General features: G+C 40.8%; 2 protein-coding genes across 11 annotated transcripts in view; one reads left to right on the forward strand and one right to left on the reverse strand.

The window, feature by feature from the left end:
* plekhj1 (pleckstrin homology domain containing, family J member 1) overlaps positions 1-21,642 on the reverse strand; it is a 423,983-nt gene that overhangs the window by 322,593 nt on the left and 79,748 nt on the right. The window lies entirely within an intron of this gene.
* The window catches only part of dot1l (DOT1-like histone H3K79 methyltransferase), a 92,153-nt gene that overhangs the window by 41,032 nt on the left and 29,479 nt on the right, over positions 1-21,642 (forward strand). For all 10 annotated transcript variants that reach the window (XM_078198343.1, XM_078198350.1, XM_078198345.1 and 7 more), the window contains exons 13-21: positions 155-232; positions 711-939; positions 3,616-3,729; positions 8,045-8,136; positions 9,201-9,302; positions 11,121-11,258; positions 11,798-11,923; positions 13,981-14,465; positions 15,726-15,864. In XM_078198343.1, coding sequence (XP_078054469.1) covers positions 155-232; positions 711-939; positions 3,616-3,729; positions 8,045-8,136; positions 9,201-9,302; positions 11,121-11,258; positions 11,798-11,923; positions 13,981-14,465; positions 15,726-15,864 — 1,503 coding nt within the window. The remainder of the gene's footprint in view (positions 1-154; positions 233-710; positions 940-3,615; positions 3,730-8,044; positions 8,137-9,200; positions 9,303-11,120; positions 11,259-11,797; positions 11,924-13,980; positions 14,466-15,725; positions 15,865-21,642) is intronic.

A 21,642-nucleotide genomic window follows, 5' to 3' on the forward strand; every position in this document is an offset into this window, starting at 1 on the left:
AAGAAGATTATTCTTGATCTAACATGTTTGTTTCTATCTCCTGGATGCTAGAAGTATAATCATCTACAAATGTATCGCTATTCTAATTTCTTCCTCTTTCCACCCCCACCCTTCCTTTACATTATGAATAATAGTTGTTTAACATTTGTTACAGGAGGAACAAGAGGCAGCTAGACGTAGACAACAAAAGGAAAATAAAGAAAATAAGAGTAGTTCAACAACTCCAACCAAGGTACGGTGCAGTGTTCAGTTTGAATGAAATAAGTTTTAGCAGCCTATCTGATGCTCAAGCCACTGCAGCAAACGCTTTTGGAATTGTAACTTGTAATTTGTGTCATTGGGGGTATAATTGTCCCTTTCTGATTTTATTACAAGTTGCAACTTTCATATTTTGTCTGTCTGATGCCGAGAGCTGTTGTTGATATGTGCATCGTGACTGACTGAATACTTGATTTACAGATCAAACTAGCTGAATTTTGCTGTACTGGAGTAAATGAAATAATAGATTTTCAGCTTTTCCTGAAGTGTCCGTTTAAACCGCAGGCTGAATCATAATTATTAGAATAATAGAAAATGTGGAATATGGAAGGGACAAAGAATATCTATTTTACTCAGAAACGAAAGCATGTCATGATTTTAGTTTCCTGCGGTTCCAATAAATTGGATACTGCATTTTCTTTAGTCTAATGATTGTGACTTGTCATTGGCAGGATTCTGGTCCTGAGGAGGAAAAGACTGGGGTAACCGGAATTAAAAAAGCATCTTCACCTGCTAAACCACGTAAGAGTAAGATAATTAACAAAAGCAAGAGGATTGCAGTTAGAAAACGAGGCCGCCCCAAGAAAATGAGCACTGCAATTTCAAAAAGGAATACCAAGAAAAGCCAATCTGCACTGGATCTTTTACACGCTCAGACTCTGTCTGCATCCTCACCTCAGGGTAAGTCTAACATCAGCTACAGTTTGTCATACTTCATAACTGTAGGCAAATAAAAACCTGTGCTGAGTATTTCCAGCCTTTTTCTGTTTTTATAGTAAATAAAAACCTTGTTTTACTTGAGTTGGCTCGCACACTGACTGGTTTAATTTAAACTGTCACCATAAAAAGGCTTCTGCGTTCACCAAAAATGTTTTGACAATATTAGCTCGGTATTCTTTAAACCAAATACATTACAAAATTTGTGATTGATTTGAAATGTTGTTGGCAAGTCGGAGGTAATTATTTTGAGTTGAGTGTTATGATAAGCAGATTATGGATATGTGTGGGGGTCACAGGGTAGTTGTCATGGGGGACTTTAACTTTCCAAATATTGATTGGAACCTTTGTAGGTCAAATAGTTCGGATGGGGCAGTTTTTGTGCAGTGTGTGCAGGAGGGTTTCCTGACACAATATGTGGATAGGCTGACGAGGTGAGGCCACATTGGATTTGGTACTGGGAAATGAACCGGTTAGTCTTACTTCGGTGGTTGGTAAATTGATGGAAAAGGTCCTTAGGGATGGGATTTACGACCATTTAGAAAGATGCGGATTAATCCGGGATAGTCAGCACGGATTTGTGAAGGGTAAGTCGTGCCTCACAAATTTGATAGAATTTTTTGAGGAGGTAACTAAGTGTGTTGATGAAGGTAGGGCAGTTGATGTCATATACATGGATTTTAGTATGGCGTTTGATAAGGTCCCCCATGGTCGGCTTATGATGAAAGTGAGGAGGTGTGGGATAGAGGGAAAGTTGGCCGATTGGATAGGTAACTGGCTGTCTGATCGAAGACAGAGGGTGGTGGTGGATGGAAAATTTTTGGATTGGAGGCAGGTTGCTAGCTGAGTGCCACAGGGATCAGTGCTTGGTTCTCTGCTCTTTGTGATTTTTATTAATGACTTGGAGGAGGGGGCTGAAGGGTGGATCAGTAAATTTGCTGATGACACCAAGATTGGTGGAGTAGTGGATGAGGTGGAGGGCTGTTGTAGGCTGCAAAGAGACATAGATAGGATGCAAAGCTGGGCTGAAAAATGGCAAATGGAGTTTAACCCTGATAAATGTGAGGTGATTCATTTTGGTAGGACTAATTTAAATGTGGATTACAGGGTCAAAGGTAGGGTTCTGAAGACTGGAGGAACAGAGAGATCTTGGGGTCCATATCCACAGATCGCTAAAGGTTGCCACTCAAGTGGATAGAGCTGTGAAGAAGGCCTTTAGTGTGTTAGCTTTTATTAACTTTTTATTAATTTTTATTGGAGTTTAAGAGCCGTGGGGTTATGCTGCAACTGTACAGGACCTTGGTGAGAGCACATTTGGAATATTGTGTGCAGTTCTGGTCACCTCACTATAAGAAGGATGTGGAAGCGCTGGAAAGAGTGCAGAGGAGATTTACCAGGATGCTGCCTGGTTTGGAGGGTAGGTTTATGAGGAAAGGTTGAGGGAGCTAGGGCTGTTCTCTCTGGAGCGGAGGAGGCTGAGGGGAGACTTAATAGAGGTTTATAAAATGATGAAGGGGATAGATAGAGTGAACGTTCAAAGACTATTTCCTCGGGTGGATGGAGCTATTACAAGGGGGCATAACTATAGGGTTCATGGTGGGAGGTATAGGAAGGATATCAGAGGTAGGTTCTTTACGCAGAGAGTGGTTGGGGTGTGGAATGGACTGCCTGCAGTGATAGTGGAGTCAGACACTTTAGGAACATTTAAGCGGTTATTGGATAGGCACATGGAGCACACCAGGATGATAGGGAGTGGGATAGCTTGATCTTGGTTTCAGATAAAGCTCGGCACAACATCGTGGGCCAAAGGGCCTGTTCTGTGCTGTACTGTTCTATAATTCTTCATTTGTGGAGGCCCTTAATGTGCCTCTTAATTTCTAAATAGTGAACGTACCTATGTTGAGGTGAGCAAATCATCTCAGTAGCTGTTCCACAACTTATTCAAGTAATTCTTGGAAGACGTTTGTCTCCGATTGCATGGGTTTTGAAAAGCAATGAATTGATCTTCTCTTTTATTTACTAAATAGACATTGAGCTAAATTTAACCTGATCACTCACTGATTTATTTTGTGGTTCCGAAAGTGCTAATTTCATGCAATTTATGTTTAAACACACATTCTCTACCCAAAAATATGTGAAGATTATTGATGCCCACGTGCGAGGGTTTCTTTGTAAGAATGTTGGATTTAGTTGGCTTCTTGATAAAGATAACTGATCACTTATTTTGCTTTTCTGATCAGTTACTTGTGAATAATATAATAGCTGTTTTATGGGATATAAGAATAAGGCAAATCTGGTACATGTACTTAATAGTAGATACCACAAAATATTGATTGTGCAATTCCGTTACTCATGGCTGTATCCTACTTAAGAGTAATTTGGCATGGGAAACAATTGCCATTAAATTTTGTGTATGTTAATCATCATCCAAATGTTCTAATTGCAACAGAAAACGTTCAGTACTAATTTGGCATTGCCTGCATGTACCATAGATTTGCTTCTCTAGCACTGCAACCGTTTCGGAATATTGGATGCTTTGGTTGAGATTTTTTGTATTGAAACCTGAGTGAGTTGATTGAAACTGATAATTACAAACTGATGATTCACCAAACCTGAAATGTGTTGCTTTTGTCTTTCCAGATGCATACAAGTCACCTCATAGTCCATTTTACCAACTACCTCCCAAAGTGCAACGCTATTCACCCAATCAGTTTTTACTGGGTCCTACACCACCTGCACTACAGAAGCTGCTAGGTAAGTATAGCTGCGTTTTGGCATTTGTCTGCATGTAACTTTATGGCTATTCTGACCTTTCTATTAATGTAAGTAAGCAGCACTGTTCTGTGCAACTTCTGCTTGTTGTTGTTCCAGTTGTCGTGTTCTATTTTCTACCTACTGCTATTTAAGTTTTGTTTAAGGTAGTCAAAACTGCCAAACTCTTAAGTCTTTATTTTTTCACCTGACACAATTTTCTAATCAGTTCTTGATTAAATATCTTTCTGACGTAGTTATTGAAATGGTAATTAGCATGCAACTTAAATGATCATTTGAGTCTTCAATTCGGTGGTGAGAATAATTCTTTCTATTTTTATAAACATTGTTGCTATGGATCGGGAATAGAAAAGCTATCTTTTTTACTTCCACTTTAATACTGGAAAGTTGGACATGATTTAATGATAGACCTGAATGAGTAACCCTGGAATTTTGTGTTTACTGTAACCATTTTGCTCTTGATGTGTCTGAGGAAATTTATTAATCAATTTTACACCTTGCCCACCTGTTGGAGAACTCCCAAGTACTTCACCATCTCCTCACTTTGTTGGCTACCTTACCTCAACCTGTTGTAACTTGTCCATTTGGCTGGATGTTTCCAAAGGGCACCTTGGATTCCTTGCAAGTTTGATTGCAGTTGTTTAATGATGCAACTTGGGTTTTAATAGACATTGGTGCAGGGTTTCAGATTTTGAGCCGTGCGCGACAGCCATATTTTGCCAAATCAAGGGACAAGAACTTGGCATTCTGAGAAATAAGGGCTTAACAGAGAAGGGAGAGGCCAGCAAGCATACCTGTATGCCTGTTGTTCTGAGCAAGGTTATAAAGTAGAATTAAAGCATGATTGACTTGTTATTGTACAGCAAGAATGTAAAATCTTGACGAGTAGGTGTAAATTGCTGAATTTGATCATTACTCAGTTTCTAGAAAATTACTTTAAAATAATCTTAGAAACCCTATAAGCACAGAAAGAGGCCATTCGGCCCATCGAGTCTGCACCGACCACAATCCCACCCAGGCCCTACCCCTATATCCCTACATATTTCCCCACTAATCCCTCTAACCTACACATCCCTGGACACTAAGGTCAATTTTAGCATGGCCAATCAACCTAACCCGCACATCTTTGGACTGTGTGAGGAAACCGGAGGAAACCCACGCAGACACGAGGAGAATGTGCAAACTCCACGCAGACAGTGACCCAAGCCGGGAATCGAACCCAGGTCCCTGGAGCTGTGAAGCAGCAGTGCTAACCACTGTGCTACCGTGCCGCCCATGGATCATGGATGCAAATTTAAAAACTAGTGCTTTGGGGTCTGGCTTGTTTGAAAAAAATGCCAGTGACTTGGATAATATTGTTTGAACTCTGGAATCTTATTTAGATTTAACATAGAAACATCTATTAAGTTGAAATAATGCTGCAATTAGATTTGCAAAGTAAAAAATTCTCTCACTAGCCAAGTAAATTCTTAAAATTTGAGCAACTGTCATTTATGAGGACTAATAACAATGGCCTACAGATGCTGATTGTACTCTCTTGCCACCTTGACAGCAGATTGCAAGAAATCTAGTGTTTTAAACAATGTGAAATGATGCAGTGATAAGTACAAAGCTTCCTAAGCTGTGGGTCGAGCCCCACATTAGGATCACGAGATTAAATTTTGAGGTCACAAGCTCTGAGGCAGCAATAGCTTCTGGAACTTGCCTGAATGTTAACAGCTGCAAGACCCCCTGTAAATTCATGCATTTATTTCTAATGGTTGATGTGACCTAGTAATCTTTTGAGGCCTGATTTCTGCTCTAAGAAGGGCCTGTGAAAAGGTAAGTTTTTTTTTAAGAAAGCCCTGCAGTTTAAACCCTACTCTGCTCAATCATCTCTGTCTGTCTGTGTGTGTCTCTCTCTCTCTTTCTGCCCCCCTCCCCACCTCCTGCTCAACAGATGAAACGTCCACCTGTTCAACTTTTGTACCTCTCTCATTTTCACCCTGAAGGCTCAAAGCTTGGGACATTAAAATGGGGTCACACTGAGAAAAAGTTGGGGAAGCACTGGGTGAGCATGTTGGATTGGCAGCTCACATGATATTTTTCAAAATTAATGGATTTCATTTAGTGCAGATTGTATATTGAGTGTGCTGGTCCACAAGCCCCTATTTCTATATGGATGTCTGTTGTTTGAAACTCTGGTGGAAGGGCTTATCTCACAGTACCTTAGCAAAAGTGAGTTTGAGTGCAATTTGTAGTAATGCTTCCTTGGCAGATGATATCAAGACAAAGATTAAACCAGTCAGACATGCTGTTTTTGTACTATTTAAAAAAAAATTATATGGGAAGATCTGGTAGATATAAAACTCATCAGACTCCTTGCATATTATTAACTAGAAACTGATGCAATGTGACAGGTCTCTTGTTGTGGCCAAATCAGCAGATAGACCCTTGAAGCTGAGCAACCTTCATTGATCTTGGCTGAAGATTGCAGTCTACAAGGCAAAAGTATTCCCCCTTCTGTATAACCCAACCACATGGGATGCTGCTGGTAAAATTGCGTTTATTTTTGACTCCATTAGTTCCACCTAAATAAGGCTAGGATTGAGTACTTTATATTGCTGTCTCTTCACTTTAAACTATTTTCAAGACAGTGCAATTAGTCCAGAATGGGAGAGCAAAAGCAAGGTTTGAAGGAGATTGGTGAAAGAGTGGAAAATGGCGCAAGATATTGCGGCTAAGTGAGTTGCTGTTGATTGGTGGTTTGGAGGGATTCAGGAGCAAATGGGTACAAGGAACAGTGTGGTGGGGAGCCACAAAGGTAGGGTGGATTGAGATCCTGCAGGAGTTGGAAATGGGAGGATTGAAATTTTGAAAGGGGAATGCTGGAGCACTTAGCCACTGGAATTGGGTAAGAATGTGGATTATGGAAATGTAAGAGTTGACATGGACGAGCATAGAGAATGCTGTTGGGCTGGGTTAATGCTTAGAGAATATGCTGGGAGTCCAGCTGTAAGAACGTGGGAGCAATTCAGCTTTGAGGTCATGAAGGCATGGGTGAGAGTTTTGGTATCAGAACAGGAGAAAATGAGGTGCAGATGAAAAATATTGCGAAGGTGGAATTAACTGGTTGAGCTGGATGCCAGTGGGCAGCTTGAGATGACTGGCTGGGTTGATGGACCTAAAGCTGAAGGTGTTGATGGAAGACAGAAGGCTTGACGTCTCAAGTTATACTTCATTCACATCTTGATTTTATTTATTTATATATATTATATAAAGGATGGCAACAATCCTTGTGGGTCAATGACACAGGTAGAGCATTGTCGTTGTGCATGTTGAAACTGCTGTGTAGTTTGTCATTCAGAGTGAAAAGTGATGGCTGAAGATATATTGTTAATTATACCAGAGATAAATGTGCAGGCAGAGGAGGAAAAGCCATTGTCAGGAATTGGCACGTTCTTATTGATTAAAGTGGAGCATGGGTCATGGTTGTAAAAGATGAATTGCAGTGGAAAGATGCTGGAGGAGGGTATTGTACTTGTATTAATAGGTGGAGAAGTTGAGGAATGGGGAGCATTGGATGCATTCCACAGGATGCAATTTAATTTTAAGTAGTGATATTTTAGGCCATGGATGTGGCAGAACTGTCATGGTGGTTGAAGGGGTTGTGAGAGAATTATGGTTACAATTTGATGATGCTAAGCAGGTTTCTTTAAATCATTTCCCCAATCCGTGGCTAAAAATTGATCCATGGCTGAAAGTCAGGTTATCAGCTCCTTCGATTTTAGACTGCCTGGCTATACCCTACTGTTAGGAATATGGCTCAGTGATTTTTATCCTCCAAGTTTATTTTATTGTATCTCTTTAGCGTGACCTGTCTGGAAAGTGCCTCTTGTCATACCACACATTGGTGTAGAATGGTAGCGGTGCCCATGTACATTGTATTGTCATTTCTTAAAAGCTTCCTTGTTAGTGTTTAACAATACTCTGAAAATGTGATGAGATTTTGAATACTATTGTTCCACTTTTAGATCTGTTTTACTTGTCCTCTATTGCTAGAATGTTACCTAGCTATTGTCTCTTCTGAAGCATCCATTTAAGTACTTGGAAGGGCAACTTTACATTCGTTATTTATTTAACCAACTTCAATTTTATTGAAGAAATCCATCGCCAAGTGTTCTAGATTCACTAAAGTTCAAAATGCAGTTGATGTTCTAAATATTGTCGTATTTTACTTTAATGTATTTTGGTGATAGGAATGTGTTCATTTATTTAAAAACAGAATAATGCATTAACTAGTCTTGATCAAATACAGAGTCTTTCAGGTTACAATATCTGCAGTTCATGGCATATATGAAGACACCTCAGTACAAGACAAACTTACAGCAGTTACTGGACCAGGAAAAGGTACAACATTTGGATCATTCTTATCATAATGTTTATAATGTGGTTAAAAGGATGGAATATTGTCAGTTTTTTGAGGTATTTTTTTCAGATGAGGTGTTAAACATTGTCCCCTATTGTGGATGTAAAAAATAACATGACACTTTCACCAAAGAGCAAGGGAGTTATCCCCGGTGTCCTGGCCAGTATTTTTCCATTAGCCAGCATCATTAAAACAAACTATCTGGTGATTTTCACACTGCTGTTTCTGGAAGCCAGTTGTGCACAAATGGGTTGCCGTGTTTCCTATATCACAACAGCGAATCTGCTCTGCTCCTCTCTCTCTATGCTTATCCCCCCCCTCCCACCCACCAGCTCCCTGTATTTTCTACCCCCCGCTTGCTCCGTCCTTCTCTCTGCTCTCTTTGCCCCCCAACACTGCAATTCTATGAAATATTTTTTATGAATCAATTCCTCTCGGGTATTTCCTGCAAAAGTCAAATCTCCTTGACATCAAATATGATGTAGTAGCTGCAGAGTGAACAATGAACCTGGTTTCCATTTGAATGTTCACCAGAAATGACTTTGAAATGCATTGTTAATTTAGAGTTCACTCTTTTTTTAAAATCATGGCATTAGCAAAAAGTGAGGATTTTTCAATCTAGATCACTGGAGAAGCATTTGAGATCTATTTTGAGATAAAAGCAGTTGAAGTTTAGCACTAAACACTGTGCATGATCTTTCACGTGGCGTACCAATTGATGTAAAAAAAAAGCAAATTACTGCGGATGCTGGAATCTGTAACCAAAAGAGAAAATGATGGAAAATCTCAGCAGGTCTGGCAGCATCTGTAAGGAGAGAAAAGAGCTGATGTTTCGAGTCCAGACGACCCTTTGTCAAAGCTTTGACAAAGGGTCGTCTGGACTCGAAACGTCAGGTCTTTCCTCTCCTTGCAGATGCTGCCAGACCTGAGATTTTCCAGCATTTTCTCTTTTGATACCAATTGATGTAATTATTCCATGTTTGAATTTAAGAAAATGCAAGCCAATTGGGTAGCTGAGAGTGAAATGTAACCTCTTTGTTTGCAGTTGAAGAACATGCAGTTGACGGGAACAGCACAGCAGTTGTTTCGGCACTGTCAGACACAAAAGGAAGAAGTCCGCCTTCTTTTTCAGCAAAAACTTGAAGAGGTATAAGCTATGTGGCCACATCTGTAAAATATAAAGCTACTGACCGAGGGCTGAATTTCTCTGAATATAGAATTTATTTTCCCCTTTATTGGTAAAATAGAAATTCGCGTTTCAAATGAAACCCTTCCTGGAGTTTTGAGGAAGAACCCATGGCTATGCAACGCTGGCATTTTCCGTTCTTGTTTGCTTTGTACGCAGGAAGTTCTATTGCTGTTATCTCTGGTTTTATGCCCCTATTCTCTAGCCTCTCAAAAAGTGGTCACAATTAAACTCCTCCAGGTTAATTCAGTTGTCATTCACTTCCCTTTTTATAAAGACGGACTTTTAAATGTGAATTCTTAGTAATAGGCATTCGCTATCATGGCTATCTCAACTGAATAGTTGATGTGATGGAACTCAGTGCTGGAAGCAGTGGACTGGACTTTACAGTGAGCCATGAAGGAATGGTCCTTGCTGTTCACCTTGCTCACAGCTGCTTAAGAGAGTTTTTGCGGAATTTTTTTGCCGAGCTGGATTTCAACTAATGTCTGTTCCAGCACAGTTCGCTCCACTACGATCTGTGAGCAAGCCAAAGAAAAGCGTGTCACTTCAACCAATCAGATTAAAGAATCCTGACTGGGACATATAAATTCTAAAGGAGTACTATTTAAGAAATAATACAATTTTAGTACTGTTTGCAACGTAAAGTGGTGTTTATAGAAAATAATCAGGAAAATGTACTTTCCCTTAATTTTTATTTGAGTGGGACAAGAGTGATTTGCCGAGAATTCATTTTTTAAAATCATGCCAACCTCAACTATTTTTCTCAATCAAATTTCACACCAACAGAAAATGCTGGAAAATCTCAGCAGGTCTGACAGCATCTGTGGACTGAGAATAGAGTTAACGTTTCAAGTCAGGATAACCCATCGTCAGAGCTCCATTCTCTCTCCACAGATGCTGTCAGACCTGCTGAGATTTTCCAGCTTTTTCTGTGATTTCGATATCCATAGTTCTTTATCTCTCCACGCCCCATCTGCATGCCCATGAGCCAGTTTTTTAATTCGATTGTTTTTAAGTTTTAATAGTATTGGCTTAAGTTAACACTGCAATGAAGTTACTGTGAAAATCCCCTAGTTGCCACACTCCAGCGCCTGTTCGGGTACACTGAGGGAGAATCTAGCATGGCCAATGTACCTAACCAACACGTCTTTCAGACAGTGGGAGGGAAACCGGAGGAAACCCATGCAGGCACTGAACGTGCAGACTCCACAGAGACACTGACCCAAGCTGGGAATCGAACCTGGGTCCCTGGCACTGAGGCAGCAGTGCTAACCACTGTGCCAGCGTGCTGCCCAGTTTATTGACCATAACACGTGTATACCGATTTCAGTGATACGTGCTACTAATTCTAACGTTTGAGGCTATTTGGTTGATGCAGGACATTTCATTGTCTTGTCTTTTTGGTGAATATTAACTGAAATCAGTGATGTGTAAATTCAGATATTTGCAGATTTTAAACACTCACTTTACTGAATGATACAAGGTACTATTGGAGGACAGGAACTCAATTCATAAATATTTTGCCAGATGTCTTCAGGTATACTGCATTTCTTCAGACGTGTTTGGATTTACCAATCAACAAGTTAATTTTCAAAATTACTTCAGTCAAAAATGTGATGCAGAATTTGTAAGGAAAGTTTTTTTTGTTTAAGAAAATTTATTAAACAGCAATAATGTGCATGTTTAAGAATTATAGTAAAGAATTAGCAATTAGCCTTCTCAATTGTGCAAAATGTTTTAAAACTATATTTTGGCCTACCCCCTCTTTTTTTCCAGTTGGGTATAAAGGCCATGACATTCAATGATTTACTCCAAGCACAGAAAGAGATCATTGCTCATAACAGGCAGCTAAAAGAACAGACGAAGCAGCTGGAAAAAGATAATGGTGACCTCAGGAAACACAGTCTACAGCTGGTAATTATTTAATAGGTTTCAAGTGGGATATAATTAAAACATGTCATTTTTGATTCCTGCTGCAGTCTGAGCTGCTTGACCTCTTGTCAGTCGTAATTAGGCATGCTATAATAGAAGTTATTGCCAAACTTGGTTATGAAGTATTTATAAATAAATCTTGAATTTATTAATGTTTTTGCCTTGTCATTATGATCTTTAAAGAACTTTTATTACAGGGTTGTTGGGGAATGCAATGAACTGCACGTCTTCAGTTAAGTTTGTCATCAGTTTATTATGAATTGCTGAGTCAAGATATGCTGCATTCTCTATGAAGGAGAAAATGGTCAAATTGCTGTTCTCTTCCCAAAGCTGCTCAAAGCCAGTTAGTGATTTAGCTAAAAATGAAGATTTGGTTTGCACATGCAGCATTTCTAAGGACAAATGACTTGGGGGGACGAATGACTTGGGGGGGGGGGGGGGGGGGGATTTTGGAATATGAACATCTTTATTTGGGTGAGGGTTAGTTAAAAGGTTTTTTACTTGGGTCATAAATGTTACAGCTGAAAGCACGATGTGAAGAGCTAAATTTGGATTGGTCTTCTCTGTCTTTGGACAACCTGCTGAAGGAGAAGCAAGCCTTGAAAAGCCAGATCTCAGAAAAACAAAGGCACTGCTTAGAACTTCAGGTAGGATAGTAACAAGCTATTACTTGTACTAATTTTCTAAAACCAGAAGTTCAAAGATTTGAGTTTGGTTTCCTTGTGTAGGTGGAGTCTGCTTTGGATGAATCTAAAATTACTTACATGATTGCAAATTGAAATAAAATCCACTTTTTGGCAAAGTTGTCAGTCAGATATGAGAAAGACAGACCTGCAATATTGCAAGATACCATTGATGATTAATCAGTCAGCTTGCCTCATTATATTAAATGGGAAAAGTGGACCAATAGCTAGGAGCTGAGATTTTTTTCCATTCAACTCTGATATACTTTTCAGACGTGTCTGGTAAGGGTGCTTCTGGTTGGAGAATCAGTGAGAAGCTTCACCGTTACACGTACAGTTGATTTGTATTAGGTTAAAGGCAACAATATTCTTGAATATGCCAGTGGATTCCAAGCAGTGGGTGTTTTGAACCTGCGCCGAAGCACCTTGGGTTTAGTGCATGTCTTTAAAAGGAAAGATTACATGCTCAGTAATACAACAAACTCTACATTTGTGCATTTCTTAGCATTAGTTTATTAAATAATTTTTTTTGTATCTGACGCACTGACAGGCTCATGGAAATTGGCAGATCTCTCAAACAAACATGTTATTATTTAACTTGAGATTTTGTAGCTTTAGGATTGGGAGAAGAATTTATTTCCTCTCCGATAGTGCTGACCTTATAATTAAAATACCTGATGTCATTCCCCTTTTAATCTTATGCATGTAGGTTCAGAGTTGGTGAAGCTATTTCCCTAATAGCCACGGCTAACTAAAACTTAGAATCTAACAGGCAATAAGGTTAGGACGGCACGGTGGCACAGTGGTTAGCACAGCTGCCTTACAGCGCCAGGGACCTGGGTTCAATTCCAGCCTCGGGTCAGTGTCTGTGTGGGGTTTTCACATTCTCCCCGTGTCTGCGTGGGTTTCCTCCCACTGTCCAAAGATGTGCAGATTAGGTGGATTGGACATGCTAAATTGCCCCTTGGTGTCAGGGGGATTAACAGGGTAAATACGTGGGGTTACAGGGATAGGGCCTGGGTGGGATTGTTGTTGGTGTGATCTCGATGGGCCGAATGTCGTCCTCCTACACTGTAGGGATTCTATTCTATGAATAAATAGCCCAAATATAAATACGTAAAATCTAATGAATTTTTTGGCCAATTTGACATGATTGCCGGTCCTGCATATATTAAATTTGCCACTTTTCACATCCATGCCCATTATCAATCACTCAATCATTGCATTGCATTGGCCAGGAAGTAGATAATCTTATATTTCATACTATTACCCTGTATCAGTGTAATTTTTCTGTGCGAGTTGAGGCTGGCTGTTTAGAACTACACCGTGTGAAATAATGCTATGCACTTGACCCAAATGAAAGTTTATTGGACAATGCTGAAGTTCAGTTTGCTTACAATTCGTACAGCTGTCAGAATAAAATGCAGCTACTTTTGAGTGTCAGTGGAGAATTTACACACTCTGTAAACAATTGTTGCACAACTGCTGGCAATCCCAATGTGAACCAGTTGGATTCACTGAGGATTGTATCCAGAAATGCATGTTTTTATTGGAATTTATAGATATTGGCTTTATCAAATCCATTATCAGCACCCCACTGATAGCAAGTTACGTTTTGCATCGTTTGCTTAGAACCATCTTCTGGACGTACGATGATCATTTTATTCCATTGCGTTGTTTTATGTGAAAGCACTTTTATAGTTTATAATAATTGATCTATGGAGGGATTAAATTGGCCCTTATTTAAATCAAATGATTTTCAGATCAATCTGAAATTGAAATTCAGGTGCTTTTTTTTTCAGTTTGCATCTCAGGAGAGAGGTTATGGAGCTGGTAATCTGGTGCTGCTAACGGTATCTGGATGTTGATGGAATTTAGCTGATTTCTTTTAATACAAAACTTCATGTGTATTTGTACAGACTTTAGATATTAAACCATATGCTGTTAATGTAATAATTTGGAAAGATGGGATTAAGAATATTACTGTTTTCCCTCTTTCTTGCCTCCCGGGCATCATTTAGATAAGCATTGTGGAGTTGGAGAAGAGTCAACGTCAGCAAGAGCTAATACAACTTAAATCATATATGCCATCAGATGATGCCTCTCTTCAGCTACGCCACAAAAACAAAAGCTATGACATGGACACAGAAAGAAATAGATATCAGCTTGAAATTGACTGTCCTAAAATCCCAATGGCAAACATGAATGGCATGAGCCCCGAACTCTCTATTAATGGAAGTGCAACACCTTTTGAAATTCACAGTTCGTTAAACCGGCCTCCTTCCAAATCTCAGAACGTATACAGCACTGTGTTCCCAGACCAGGAGAATGGACTGTGCATCCCAAACCTTATGAGTAAACATAAAGCAGACCGATTACAAAGTCACTCTCTTCCTGACTACACTAGGTTTTCTCCTGCCAAAATTGCACTTCGTCGACATTTGAACCAAGATCATACTGGAGGTGAAAAGCTTGCACATGACATACAAACAGCCTGTGCTCAGAGGTCAGTGACATGCTATTTTGAAATGAAAGGGCCAAGTAATGTTCAGTAAAGTGTTTTGGACTTTTCCTATCAAGCGAGTGATGAGTACTTCCACTTGAGGATATAATTATTGATTATCTGATATTAAAGATGATGTGGAGTTGCCGGCGTTGGACTGGGGTGAACACAGTAAGAAGTCTCACAACACCAGGTTAAAGTCCAACAGGTTTATTTGGTAGCACGAGCTTTCGGAGCGCTGCTCCTCACTCACCTGATGAAGGAGCAACACTCCGAAATCTCGTGCTACCAAATAAACCTGTTCGACTTTAATCTGGTGTTGTGAGACTTCTTACTGATATTAAAGACATTTTTGTTTTTGCATGGAGTTGAATTGGCAAATGTAAATGTTTGGATGGATTTTCGAGTTATCTAGTATCCAAAACTGGTACTTTAATGCAAGATTTTAAAATGGAAACTTTGCACAATTCTAACTGTGGTGATTCGCTGTAATCCACAAGGACCTTAGGCATCTCTCTTCATTCGAGGGAGACAGTTGGTTATATAGCTTGAGGGACATCATTACACATCAAGTTTGGGGCAAGACAAGGAGGCATAACCTCCCACAAGAATATGATCAAACAAAAAACATCCAAAAATAACTTTAGACCTGGCAGGAGGCCTGGACTTCCTGTGTTATGCTCGGGGCAGATCTGCATGGTTCAATCCATACCTGAAACATTTGGTGTACAAAATCAATCCAGAACACACACATACATTTATTGTAACCCAGGAATAGAATAAATTTCAATTTGAAACTCAAAGGAAAAATGCTTGCTGACTATTGACCATCTTATTGGGCTCCAAGTTAACACCCGTCTTGCCACAAAGCGAGTTGCTGCCAGGCTTTGGAATGCATCCGCCATGGGGAAACCTCTTGTTCTCAAGCATTCTACATACAAAGGGTGGTGGAAATTCAGCTATCTCAAATTGCAGTTTACGCTAAGCCAATTGATAATTTAAAATCTGAGATTGATATATTTTTGTTAACTGAAGGTATTAAGGGGGATGTGGGGCAAAAGCGGGTGTATGAAGCTCGATCAGAGATCAGCCATGATCTCATTGAATGGTGGCGTAGGCTCAAAGGCTGAATAACCTAATCCTGATCCTGCATTATAGAGATTTAACCAAGGATACCAGATACAATATATTTTGTTCCTGTATGTTTATATGTATCAATCAGTTTAAACTCTGTCACATGAAAGTGAAATTGATGAATTGCAGGATGGAAAACCTAAAAGAAACTGGCCTCCCACATCAGAGTCCAGGCGTTCCAAATGGTGTCCAGCATGGTTCAGGTGAACAACAGCAACCTTTGTCCCCTATGTCCCAGCAGATGTCATCTGAGAAAAGTGCAGAGAAGGTATTATGAGTATAGTGCTTACAATTTTGTTTCTCTGTTGCAGGTTTCTAAAGTGTATTCATTGTGGTGCGATTCATGCTATCTGAGCTCTTGTTTTTGTCTTCTGTTGTTAAACTTTTGAATTTCATCTGTTTCTGGATTGTTGTCTATTCTTTCCACTTGTGCCTACATTAGGATGTAAACAATCCTCTCATGAGTGGGTGAAATTGGTAAATCTGAATTCGGTCATAAAGTGTGGAAACAGATTCGGTCTCGGTTATAGAAACATAAAAAAGCTACAGCACAAAAGTACATTGCTATGCATAAAAGCATGCAAGACCTTTGCCTCTAATATGAGGTTTTTCTTGGTGATAATCTTAATCTGTTCTTAATGGAGAAAACCTCCTAGGAAGGAGTATTGGCCATAGTTCAAAACGGAGGTCTTTGACTAATCCAGGTTGGATGGACAATGATGTTCCTCTCTAGGCACTGAAGTATTATCAAGGGAGCAGTTATAGAGTCATAGAGGTTTACAGCATGGAAACAGGCCCTTCGGCCCAACTTGTCCATGTTTATATCACTAAGTTAGTCCCAATTGCCTGCATTTGGCCCTTCTCCCCCTATACCCGTCTTACCCATGTAACCATCTAAATGCTTTTTAAAAGACAATTGTACCTGCCTCTACTACTATCTCTGGCAGCTCGTTCCAGAAACCACCCTCTGAGTGAAAAAACTGCCTCTCTGGACCCTTTTCTGTATCTCCCCTTTCACCTTAAACTCTAGTTTTAGACTTCCCTACCTTTGGGAAAATATGTTGACTATCTACCTTACCCATGCCCCTCATTATTTTATAGACCTCTAAGATCACCCCTAAGCCTTCTATGCTCTGGGGAAAAGAGTCCCAGTCTATCCAGCCTGTCCTTATAACACAAACCGTCATGTCTTTTCTGCACTCTTTCTAGATTAATAATATCCTTTCTATAATAGGGTGGTCAGAACTGTACACAGTTCTTGGCATCCTAAAGAAGTTCAATTGATTTTGATGGTGTTGGTTTTGAACCAGCCTGATTTGAACTGATTTTCATTTGTTTGGTTTTGTGAAAACACATGGACTTGGTGTGAAATTCCCCACGAAAAGCAGGGGGCGATTCTCCCAGCCCACTGTGCCGCTTTTGTAGCACAATGGGCTGGGAGACTCGAGCAGAGGCCGTTTCGTAGACTCCCCGCTGGGCGCCACGGCCTCCGCGTGTCCCTGCCAGCTGGATTTTCTGGCGCAGAGCTGTATAAATTATGTGAATTGTCATTTAAATATATTTTAAATCACATCAGTGGACCTGGGACTGAAATCTCCATGCCTGCAAGTGCCAATGCCCAGGGGGCACTTTGGCACTGCTCATTGGGCAGTGCGAAGGGGGCAGGGCCTAATGGGGGTGGGGTCTCTGGGGGGGGTGATCGGTGGGGATGGGAGTTCCGCTGCCACGCTACAGGGGGATTACGAGCAGAGGGAGGGAGGCCAGCGATCGGGAGGCCAGTAGCGTGGAGCCACTGCGCATGCGCCAATCTTGGTGCTGACAAATCAGTGCATGTGCAGTGGCCCCCTCAGTGCGATGCTGTCGACCTCTCCAGCAGGAATAGGCCCTGCCCACTGATTTTTAGCATTAATCATGCTAGAATAATCTGTGATGCACAGTGTATGGGAGATTCATTTTGAAACTTCCGCTGAGAAAACTGCGCGATTTACTCCAGTTTTTACATGAATTCGACACTTAGAATTTTTTTGGGAGCATTGCCCCCGTAGTCTTTCGAGCAAGAATCACTCTGTACAGAAGTCACGAGTTTGTGTTCAACTAGGAAACAGACTTTCCAGCTGCAAATCAGCAGGAAGAAATGAGCACAGGTAGAATCTGCACATGCACAAAATCATGTGGTATGCCAAACCTGCTCCAAGTAAGTATGGTGTGGCCTTTTGCATATCATTGTTTTTCGCTCTGGACTTTGCTGCTCCTGGGAGAAGCAAAATAAAATCTTTTGGCAGTTCAGGAACAAACACTAAGGAAATTCTTCACCGGTTCTTGATGACAATGAAGCTAGTTCTAGAAGCCCGTGCTAACTCATGAATATTCATCACCCCAGCTACTTCACCACACCTTTTTTAAGGTGAGATGCCCTCCTCTGAGAAATTTATTCTTCCATCTTTTTTGAAGGATTGTTGTGAATCTAAGCTCAGTGTCTTTGGGAATCTGTTGCAGAGGATAATGAATCTTTAAAAGTAGTCACTTCTTATCTAATTCTTCACTTGTATAGTGGCATAGTGGTTAGCACTGCTGCCTCACAACACCAGGGTCCCGGGTTCGATTCCCGGCTTGGGTCACTGTCTGTGTGGAGTTTGCACGTTTTCCCTGTGTCTGTGTGGGTTTCCTCCGGATGCTCCGGTTTCCTCCCACAGTCCGAAAGACGTGCTGGTTAGATGCATTGACCCGAATTTGCACCGTAGTGTTGCGACTAGGGGAATTTCACAGTAACTTCATTGCAATGTTAATGTAAGCCTTACTTGTGACTAATAAATAAAAAATATTGTTTAATCATATCTTCTAGTTGCCCCATTCTTATTCATCTGAAAAAACCCTATCCACTGAACATAATTTATCAGTTTAAATACTTCAAACATAACTCGTCTAAGGTGATATTTAGCTAATGAGAATATCCTCGTTTTCTCACCCTATCTGGTTAACCAAGAGCTCCAAGAGGGAGCTACTCCAGACATTTAATTTTGGTTACCTTCCTTTTTACTTTCGCTTGGAATACAATATCGCTAAGTAGAAATCAAAACTGGATACAAAGAACAAAGAACAGTACAGCACAGGAAACAGGCCCTTCGGCCCTCCAAGCCTGTGCCACTCATTGGTCCAACTAGACCATTCGTTGTATCCCTCCATTCCCAGACTGCTCATGTCACTATCCAGGTAAGTCTTAAACAATGCCAGCGTGTCTGCCTCCACCACCCTGCTTGGCAGTGCATTCCAGGCCCCCACCACTACTCCAAATGGGGCTCTAAAAGCTGCCAAACTGGCATTTGTATCATGCATCTCTGTATTCTTTCAGCACTCTAGGGCAAATGTCAAGTGCAATACCAGAACCAGCATTGAATTGGCTAAACTCCCACCTACAGCCATTTCCATGTGTAATTATAATGTACTTTCTAGCGACAAAACTGGCATTAGCTTCTCAACTGATTTCTGGTTTGTGGCAGTATTGCGATTGGGATTAAATTTTTTACCTTATTCATGTGAGGCGGGTGTCACTGGAAAGACCAACACTCGTTGCTCATCTCTAATTGTCCTTATGAAGGCCGTACTGAGCTGCCACCTTGCACCATTGCAGTCTGTGGTGTAGGTACATTCATGGCGCTTTTAGGGAGGGAGTTTCAGGATCCTGATCCTGTCGCCATGAAGAATATGGTGTATGACCTTGAAGAGCAACTTGCAGGTGATGGTGCTGCCATGCATCTGCTGTCCGTGTCCCTCTTGGTGGAAGAGATTGTGGGTTTGGAAAGTGCTGTCAAAGGAGCCTTGTCGAATTGCTGCAGAGTATTTTGTAGATGGTACGTGCTACTGCTACTTGGTTCTATTGATGGAGGGAGTGAATGTTTAAGGTGATAGATGGGGTGCTGATCAAGATGGCTGCTTTGTTTTGGATGGTGTCAAGCTTCTTGAGTGTTCTTGAGACATCATTCATCTGGGCAAGTAGAGAGTGTTCTATCACATGCAAGCCCAAGTTATAAGTTACTTTCTAAAGCTAAGGTTCTTGATTAAGTAATTTTGGAGTTTCTCATGCAACCTGCACATTTTTGGCTTTGAGATTGCAGTAAGTTCCCTTCAGAATTCCCATCTGACCCTTAAACTCCCAACTTGAATACATTTCAGTGAAATGACTGGTTGGACCTATCCAAATTTGTAGAAATTCAGTTTTGTGGGCAGACTTTTAGGAGTTGGGAAGTGAGTTGCTTGCCACAGAATCCCGAGCCGCTGATTTCATGTAGATGCAGTATTTACATGGCTGGTCCAGTTCACTTTTTTTATCAATGATAACCTATCATGTTGATGGATGAGGAACTCGGCAATGGTAATTCCATTTGAATGTCGAGGGGAAATAGTTAGATTCATTCTTGCTTCAGATGATCATTGCTTAGCAATTGCCACGTCACTGTCACTTATCGTGTATCAGCCGCAGCCTGAATGTTGTCCAGGTCTTGCTGCATGTGGGCATGGACTGCTGCAGTATCTGAGGAGCTGTGAATGGTACTGAACACTATGCAATCAGCTGCGAACACCTCCACTTCTGACTTTGTGATACAGGGAAAGTCACTGATGAAACAGCTGAATATGGACCTAGGACCCTACCCTAAGGAACTCCTGCAGCAAGGTTCCAAGGCTGATATGATTGGTCTCCAACAACCACAATCATCTTCCTTTGTGCTAGGTATGCCTAAATGGTGGAGAGTTTTGCCTGATTCCCATTGACTGACTTTAATTTTACTAGGGTGCCTTGGTGCCATATTTCATCAAACGGCTGCTTTGACATCAAGGGCAGTCACTCTCATGTTGTGTCTGGAGTTCAGCTCTTTGTCCATGTTTGAACCAAGCTTGTAATGAGTTTGTAACTGGCCCTGGTGGAAACCAAACTGAGCACCATTTGAGCAGGTTGTTGCTTGCTACATGCCAATCGATAGCACTGTTGACAACACTTTCCATCATTTGGCTGATGACTTAGAACAGACTGATAGAATGGCAGTAATTGGCGAGATTGCATTTGTACTGCTTTTCGTGAACAAGACTTACCTGGGAGGTTTTACACATCAAGGTGATGCCAGTGCTCTACTTGTACTGAAACATCTTGGCTCTAGGCATGGCTAATTCTGGCACGTGTCTTCAGTGCTGCATTTGGAATGCTGTCAGTTTCCATTGCATCAGCTGTAACCAGTGCATTCTGTGTTTCTTGACATCACGTGGAGTGAATCAAATTGGCTGATGACTGGCATCTGTGATCCCGAGGGACCTTGGGAGGAGGCCGAGATGGATCACCCACTCAGCACTTCTGGCTGAGAAAGCTTGCAAATACTTCAACCTTGTCTTCTGCACCGACGAGATGGGCTCCCCATCATTGAGGATGAGAATGTTTGTGGAGCCTCTTCCTCCTGTCAGTTGATTAATGTTCTTGCGAGTATGGTAAAGTTTCAAGAGGAGCAGTATCTCTAGATGATGCCCTTGCTCTTTTTGTGAAGCTGATTTAATAATCCTAATGGAGCTTGGCAAAAAAAGAGAAGCTATGATAAGTAAAGTAATAATTCAATGTCCTGGTCGCTTCCAAAATCTCTTTTGAAGAAATAAGTTCTTCTAGTTTTTTCAATTTGTAAAGATGTTTTCAATGGAGTATTTCCAGATCATCCAGAAGTGATGTACTTTTTGATGTTGGAAAGTAAATAATGGCAGTGCAATTTGTCACTCTTGTAGATCTGTGACATTTTCTTGTTGACTGCTTTCGTGCTCTATGATGCAAAATTCACTGAGTTTTAAATGGTCCTAGCATTGTTTTTCTGGGGTCTGGTTGTTGAAGGGTAAAATGTGTTCTGCCTTTCACTGATCGTTGTTCGTTCTCTGACCATGACCCTTGTTGAAAAGATAATTTATCTTCCAGAATATATGGGATGGACAGGTTACCAGCCACAGTTGGTCATAGTCAGTGTGTCTTTACAAGCACCTCCACGTGTTGAATGAGCAATGCTTGTCCAAAAAGAACTGC

Source organism: Mustelus asterias, chromosome 26 (assembly GCF_964213995.1).
Source record: "Mustelus asterias chromosome 26, sMusAst1.hap1.1, whole genome shotgun sequence".
NCBI lineage: Eukaryota > Metazoa > Chordata > Chondrichthyes > Carcharhiniformes > Triakidae > Mustelus > Mustelus asterias.